The sequence below is a fragment of the Trichomycterus rosablanca genome, chromosome 1, assembly GCF_030014385.1.
Source record: "Trichomycterus rosablanca isolate fTriRos1 chromosome 1, fTriRos1.hap1, whole genome shotgun sequence".
NCBI classification, from domain to species: domain Eukaryota; kingdom Metazoa; phylum Chordata; class Actinopteri; order Siluriformes; family Trichomycteridae; genus Trichomycterus; species Trichomycterus rosablanca.
Window position 1 is genome coordinate 73,599,765 of NC_085988.1, and position 8,312 is coordinate 73,608,076.

An 8,312-nucleotide genomic window follows, 5' to 3' on the forward strand; every position below is an offset into this window, starting at 1 on the left:
AGTAATAATTAAATAATTAAGAAAACACACTGGATTGAATGGTGAAGGCATGGGGAGAGAATATGCAGACTGGACATTTGCTTTTGAATATGCTGTAAGCAGTGAAGGTCAGTAACAATCTAATCTGACCGCATTTTTCAGTAACGAGTAATCTAACGCGTTACTATTTCCAATCCAGTAATCAGATTAAAGTTACTTATCCAAGTTACTGTGCGTTACTATTTTTGTCATTTTCCTTAGTAAAAAGATATATATTTGCTTTCTTCTTGCGTCTCTGGGAGTGACGTCTGGCCTATGCGACAGTTAAGTCACAGGCTGCGTCCGGAATCGGTTACTTACAGAGTGTGCACTAGATTGGAGGAAGTGTGCACTACTCGGCCAACGCCGAGTGATGACGTGGGACGTGATGACGTAATATCACCATGGTTACAGACTCATTACAAATCCCACTCGCCAAAATGTAGGATATTTATCGTCTTTTTGTTATTTATTTGTCTTTAAAAATGTTATTTTATTTATCTTACTTACACTTGTGAACAGAGGACTCCGTTTTCCGCGTCTTTCTTGTTTCTTATTCCGCTTCAATCACAGCTCCAGTTGCATTATGGGATACATTAGCGGACCGCATTATATAACTAATAAAGTAACTTGTAATCTAACTTAGTTACTTTTAAAATCAAGTAATCCATAAAGTAACTAAGTTACTTTTTAAAGGAGTAATCAGTAATCAGATTACTTTTTCAAGGTAACTATGCCATCACTGGCTGTAAGCTAAAACATAAACCTGACAAATATTCACACTAAAGTAAGAGCAGTTTTTAATTGTAAAAGCTTTGTTTTTGAGGTCTGATGATTTGAAGTATTAGACGAGAGCTGTTTTTAACACTGAAGCAATACATACGTCATTTCAGATAAGTTTATGAAACCTTTTGAATTGCCTGGAATCCTGCATTAATAGGTCATAAAATATGGTAGCACATGGTAATAGAATAATAGACAAACATGTTTTTCTAACTAATAACATACAAGAAATTGACACTTATTTAATAACTAAGTTCTTTATAGTTGCTGATGAGGGTATGGCTCTTCGTACACAAAGCTGATCCACATATGAACTTGCCTTCTGCAGGTGAAAAAATGCAGTCGGCTACTGCACACGTGTTGGAGGGGGCTTGTGTCAGTCTCCCTCTCCTCAGTCATGGCGGGCATCAGCATCAGTAGAGAGGAAGCATAATGCAATTGGGTAATTGGATACACTAAAAGTCGGGAGAAAAAGGGGAGAAAATGCAAAAATATATTAAAAAAAACTTGTAAACTGATGAATCTTGTCTAATGAGTAACTACCGTTCCTGTCATGAATGTAACCAAAGTGTAAAACATGACGTTAAAAACCTAATAAATAAATATTAACTGGCCCACTAATTACCACTAGATGTCTATAAAAATGTAAGTTTAAGTAAGGCAGATTTTTTATTCTTTCTTTATTACAGATCACTGGAACGGTCAGTGATGTTATTGGTACTTGCTTAGGTTGCATTAGGAATTGTCATGCTGTCACTATTATAAAGAGCATGCTTGAGTTGTCTGTGTGACCTAGTCAAATCGAATCAGCTTCAGTTTGTATAAAGAGTTTATAAGGCGAGCTGATGACACTGCGCCCACTGGCATCCGTCTGTAGCCTCTACGTATTCTATTTATTCTATTTAAGTCTATTTATTCTACAAGACAATGCTTATTTACGTAAGCAAAATATAAGACTTGTTTGCATTTGTGAAAGAAAAAAAACTATATTGCTTCACTTTCTCACCGACTCCTAGAAGTATTTGCAGGAAGTCTTCTCTTCACAACTGGGTCAAATCATACCAATACATTCTTCATTCCACCCTGCTTTTCACTGTGTGCACAGGCAGACTGATATCCTCAAGCGTAAAAGAACAGATTCTCATTCCAGGCTGCGCAGAGACGTCTGTAAGCCAGTCGAATCCTCTGCTTCTCTGACTAATCAGAGTTTCATGCTCCTGATGTTGGAACTCATTTCATCCGGAGCCAGTAATTGCGCCCTTTTCTGTTTTGTCATGTTTTCATCTGGCAGCCCGGATTGATTTTAGAGCAGGCTTTCTGCAAGTCAGATTCACTAATCACCCATTTATTCTCCATTACCTAGAAAAGCGTACTCTCCTGAGGGAGCGATATACAGAAGATCTGGCACGATTAATCAGGCCTACGTGCAGTAGTGCATTTTAAAAAGCCACACCATGTGTATTATTTTACTATATGGCCAAACGTTCATGCACACATGACCCTTAAACAACACATTCAAGTCCATGGGCATTAAGAAGGAGTGTGGAACAGCCTGTAAGGATCCTTCTAGTAAGGATTTTTTAACATGCTTAGTGTTTTTGAGAACATGCATAGTGTTACTGATGCTAAGCATTGGCTCTGAGTCTGCAATTCATTTCTTTCCGAAGCTTTTGGATAGGTTTCCACACCAAAATCTCAAGGCATTTAAAGCTCTGTATATGTGGGGCATTGTCAGGGTGACATAGAAATGAACCTTACAAACTTGTCACTACTTAGTGCACAATACTATTGTGTACTGTAGCAATAAGATTTATTATTCTTATTAACATTGCCGGCATTTAACAGACGCTTTTATCCAAAGCATCTTACAGTACTGTTACAGTATATTGTCTAAGCAATTTATGGTTAAGGTCCTTGCTCAAGGGCCCAACAGTCTGCAACCTGGCAGTGATGTGGCTTGAACCAGCGACCTTTTGATTACCAGTCCAGTAACGTACCTTATGCATTATTATACTTTTGTTATACTTCCACCACAAAAGGTTACAGTTGGCATTATACCTGTGGACATTTGGGGTCTGTCTGAAAACCTAGTGAGCTCTCTACATAGACAACATTTTACATCATCCTACACGCGCTCCAGAGAAGGGGGCTTCCTAATTTCTTAGATGCCTTAAAATTCTGCCTACTGAGGTGCCTTATTTTGAAGCGATAAACAGCCTGAATGACAAGAGAGCATTCGATGCTTCCTTAGCGGTGAAGGCAATCCCAGCATTCAGTGTGGCACAACTCTTCTCACAAAAAATGACAAATATGGCAGACAATTGTGAGGGAGATTTTGCTGGCATGCTAGCAGGCTGTGTTGCCTCAGCCCATTGGTTTGAATGGCCTGGTAAGCAAAACTGCAGTGATGTAATTATCATATTGCTTTCTAAGTAGTGCATCTAAATAATCTGCCTTATGAGTTCAATGTATTATTAGAATCCTATCTACTTAAGCAGCTGCCCAGGTAGGCAGTAGGCAGCAAGGCAGCTCACTAGGTTTTCAGACAGACCCATAGAATTTTGTTGTTTGCAGAACCACATTTGTCCAAACCTTTCTAGTGCTTTAGAGTCCACTAGTGGTGTGCTTTACTCCACAATATTAGAATGCCTTTATTGTCATATATAAATTAATCTGTTCATTATAATTAAATTCCTCTTTTGCCTTACCCAACTTGTTTGGTACCTGGGGTGCAGGGTCAGTTATTAAATGCTGTCACTGGTACAGAGAAGGTTAGGGCATTGCTCAAACCCCCAACTTTGAAAACCAGACCCTAACCACTGAGCCACCACTGCCCTAATGTTAGGCTATATTAACATGTTAACATTATGAACTGTTCTGCTGCCATGTTTGTCTGTGGACATTGCATGGGTGTCGTCATATTTATATGATGGTAATAGCTACACCCACTAATAAGAAGTGGTGTCTACATACTTTTGGCTGGGTCAGGTGTATATAGACAGGTGTAATCTGAGATATTCAACCCGCCTCACCTTAATTGTATAGCATTGAATGTATAGGATTGAATGAAATACATTTAAAAATCTGACTAAACAGAGAAAGAATAGTTATTGATACATGATTTTTTTTTTGAGGTGTTGAATATTTCTGATTGTAGCTGTACAACACTGACTACAGTCAATAATTGTAGAACTACAAAGTGCTTCTATATGGTAAGTGGAGCTGATAAAATGGACAGTGAGTGTAGAAACAAGGAGGTGGTTTTAATGTTATGGCTGATCAGTGTATATTCTAGACTATATCAGAATTTAATGGACAGCACTTAAATCAGTGGCCTAAACTCAAAACACAAACAGGGTCTGTATATGTAATGTTGATTCTCGAGTTGCACAGAGGTTTTGGTGTTTGGTGTACTGTAGGGTAGTGCAAATATCTCACCAGCACTTCATATAGGATTCATAATTAATAATCCCTAATAAGCACCCTAATGTGCTGGCTGTGAAAATATCGCTTTATACATTTGCTAAATTAATTGTCCTTTAAATTATGCCCAACTGTGCTGGTGGCTGCATAGGAAATTTAACACCATTGATTTTTTTTTCTTTTAAAAAGTATCGAATTATTCTGAATGTTAAATTATGAAGGGAAATGGTTTAATCATGAATCTTTTACAACACCAATAGAAAAATATTTGTATTAAATATTAATTCAGTGTTGTCCAATGCAGCTCCTGAAAATACCAGCCAGCATGTTGGGCTAGTATTCAGGCATTCTGTTTCTGAACTACTTGGCATGTCTACATGAATATAAATACATATATTTATATATTAGCTCACTGGACTAGCTCATGAATTTAGAAAAATAAGAAACATGCCGTTTTTGTCATACATATACCCAAAGTCTCAGTACAACTTAAGTCTTAGACTTTTACTTGCTTATCCAAGAGCACAAGGTTAGCTATGACCATGCCGTAGGAAAAGAGGGGGTAAAGGGCCTTGCTCAACAGCCCAAGAGAAGCTGCTTAGGAGAGTCTGGATTAAAACTCTTCAACCTTGAGATCAAAAGAGTTGAGGTGATGAAAGCAGGTGAGTATAAATATTTGCGGTCGAGTGTACAAAGTAATGGAGTGTGATAGAGAGGTGAAGAAGAGAGTGCAGACAGGGTGGAGTGGATGACGTAGAGTGGCAGAAGTGAATTGTGATATAAGGGTATCTGCCAGAGTGAAAGGGAAAGTTTACAGGACAGTAATGAGACCTGCTATGTTTTAGGGCTTGGAGGCGGTGGCACTGACATAGGGCAGTGCTGGCTTACTAGTGAGGTCTATGGACTTTTAATCAAAATCCTAATAAATAAATAAATAGGTACAAACAGATAAAAATTTGTATTTAACTAATACATTTATAATTAATATGACTTTGATGACTTATTAATATTAATAAAAATCTGTATTTGTTTTATTTTTGATATGTTCACATTAAATAAAATAAACAAAAATGAATAAAAAAATTAAAATTTTTATTAATAATTATTTTCATACCTGGTACATTTGTAATATTTATAGACGAGAAGCAACAATGACTAATATCCTTAAAAGCTTCTGAGATTTTTAACCTAAATGTTTCTGACAGCAGTTATTTTGGGTTTACTCTTGTTGCTTATTCAGCAGTTTTTTTTTTTTTGCTTTTCTGAAAACAAGATTTAGAATAAAAAGATTTGGAATTTTATTTGACAGCATCAGTGTTAACCAATGATGGCAGATTTTGTTGAAAAATGTCATTTTAAATTTGAAATAATTTTGTGTAGCAGAGAGAGTCAGTAAGTGGCATTTTCTTCTGGTTGATGGACAGGAGAGAAAAATGCCTTTGACTGCTGTTTCAGCTATCTGCTAAGTTACTTTTCTGCCAAAGAATGATGAATTTAAAAACTGATAGTCCGGACACATAATATGCTTGTCCTGGTCTCTCAGGTTGGTGATTTGTTCACTACTGGGAGGTTACAGACCTAAATACTGAATTAGGTCTGAATTAGTCAGGTGGGGTTTACTTTTTAATACATAAACTCTGACTCTTAGCTCTCAGCTGAACACATCTGTGGTTCCTTTGAGATTTTTTTCTGGAACCAATTGTAACATTTTGAATCCGATGTTGAACCTTGGGATACATTTTAGCAAGCCGGACCTCTGTGGGAAGATTTATCACTGTTTCTTCCATTTGTAGATAATGGCTCTCACTGTGGTTCATTTGAGTCCTAAGGATTTAGAGCTTAATCAATACACCGATCAGGCATGACATTATAACCACCTCCTTGTTTCTACACTCACTGTCCATTTTATCAGCTCCACTTACCATATAGAAGCACTTTGTAGTTCTACAATTACTGACTGTAGTCCGTCTGTTTCTCTACATACTTTTTTAGCCTTCTTTCACCCTGTTCCTCAGTGGTCAGGACCCCCACAGGACCACCACAGAGCAGGTATTATTTAGGTGGTGGATCATTCTCAGCACTGCAGTGACACTGACATGGTGGTGGTGTGTTAGTGTGTGTTGTGGCTGGATATTTTTGGTTGGTGGACTATTCTCAGTCCAGCAGTGACAGTGAGGTGTTTAAAAACTCCATCAGCGCTGCTGTGTCTTATCCACTCATACCAGCACAACACACACTAACACACCACCACCATGTCAGTGTCACTGCAGTGCTGAGAATGATCCACCACCCAAATAATACCTGCTCTGTAGTGGTCCTGTGGGGGTCCTGACCATTGAAGAACAGGGTGAAAGCAGGCTAAAAATGTATGTAGAGAAACAAATGGACTACAGTCAGTAATTGTACTACATAGAAGAACTACAAAGTGCTTCTATATGGTAAGTGGAGCTGATAAAATGGACAGTGAGTGTAGAAACAAGGTCGTTTTAATGTTATGCCTGATCTGTGTATATTTGATTGAATGTGACAATTGATGAACAAATTTCCCATAAAATTCTTGTATTAATTGTCTAGGAGAGTCTTTTGGCACGTAGATAAGTCGTGATAAAAGAGTGATCCATAATTCTAGAAATTCTCCAGAGGCAGCTTGCTCTACCACCAGTTGGTAAATGTTACTGTAAACGTTGCTGTAATGTCCATATTTTTATGTTATTTGTTATTGTGTCTTTTAGCAGAACTCCCTGCCTCCCTTCACCCCCTCGCCAACAGAGTGCCATCATTCAGGACTTATTCCACACTCGCCTGTGCTCTCCGGCAGCTACAGCAGCGGCATCTCGTCTCTCAGCCGCTGCAGTGTCTCCGAAGCCTCGGGCAACGAGGCCGCACCACCCATCGACCACGCGTTCCCCAACTCGGCCTCCAGTGGCTCTGACGAGCTTTTCCGCAGAGAAAACCGGACCCCGCCTCCTTACAGCAGCAACCCCCGCCGGCCGGTCCCCCTCCCTCACAGCCCTTCCGTCCCCATGAACACCGATGCTCCACCTATTCCACCCAAACCACGCAAGCCATCTGATCAGCAGCCCAGACCTCGCCCTCTTCCCAGAAAAGTCTCTCAACTCTAGTGCTCCCGGGGAAATCACACCCAACGCCAACTGCACTTTCTTTCTTTCGTTTTGGGTTGGGTTCCTTTTAATTTGAATGATGAATAAAAAAGACTGGCAGGTATATTTTTAATACAGGAGCTCAATGCAGGGGATTAACGTGTTATAATAACCGTGCTCTTAATATGAGTACCGAACCTTTGTCTTACTGTTTAATTACAAATGTATATAATGATAATGTTGATATGAGACAGATGGTTTGCCTTAAGTAGTATATTTTACCATTGTAAAATACAATGTACCAATGTAATGCACGTTTCTAAATTCATTTTTAAATACACTGTACTATTTTAAAAAGCTTAAAGGTGCTAGGTCTCCACGTAGACGTTAGATAATACCCATGGCTTACAGCACAACATTTCTCGGAAGACTTGTTTACCAAAAACTCTGTTATGCACATGGAAGGGCATTTTACAGCAGTTCCACCTGAATCGATTGTCTTCTGATTTTCTAAGCACAGCTGAGGATACTGACGAGAAAGATTACTAATCTGTTCTGTCTTAATCATGTTCCATAAATGGTGATATCTTACTAGCTTGTTGCATTGGTGTTTCTAAGCACATTTCCACTTGCGTTCCTAAACCTTTTGAGGAACTGTAGTTTGAGTACTTCTTTTTTATATTTATATATTTTTGTTTATGCATTTTCTCCCCTTTTTCTCCTGACTTTTTAGCGAATCCAATCAGTGGTCCCCAATCACTAGTCCGTGGGTCATTTATTACCATACCGCACAAAAAGAATAAATAATTAGAGATCACTACATCAGCAATGAAAACACTGCTTCCATTTCCAACACACGGATGTTTATCATCTCATATCACCCACAGGTGGAAGCAGCATCTCGTTGCAGTGAAAAAAGCTCATTTGTGAGCAGTATAGTTATTCTATTTTGAATCCCTCCCCCCTGCCAGTTCGTAAAATGTTATT

The 8,312-nt window shown here is 38.6% G+C and overlaps 1 protein-coding gene across 1 annotated transcript in view; it reads left to right on the plus strand.

The window, feature by feature from the left end:
- Window positions 1–7,916, plus strand: part of dock4b (dedicator of cytokinesis 4b) — a 222,192-nt gene extending 214,276 nt beyond the window's left edge. The window contains exon 52 of the mRNA XM_062996182.1: window positions 6,957–7,916. Coding sequence (XP_062852252.1) covers window positions 6,957–7,346 — 390 coding nt within the window. The 3' untranslated portion in view covers window positions 7,347–7,916. The remainder of the gene's footprint in view (window positions 1–6,956) is intronic.
- Window positions 7,917–8,312: the final 396 nt, after the last annotated feature.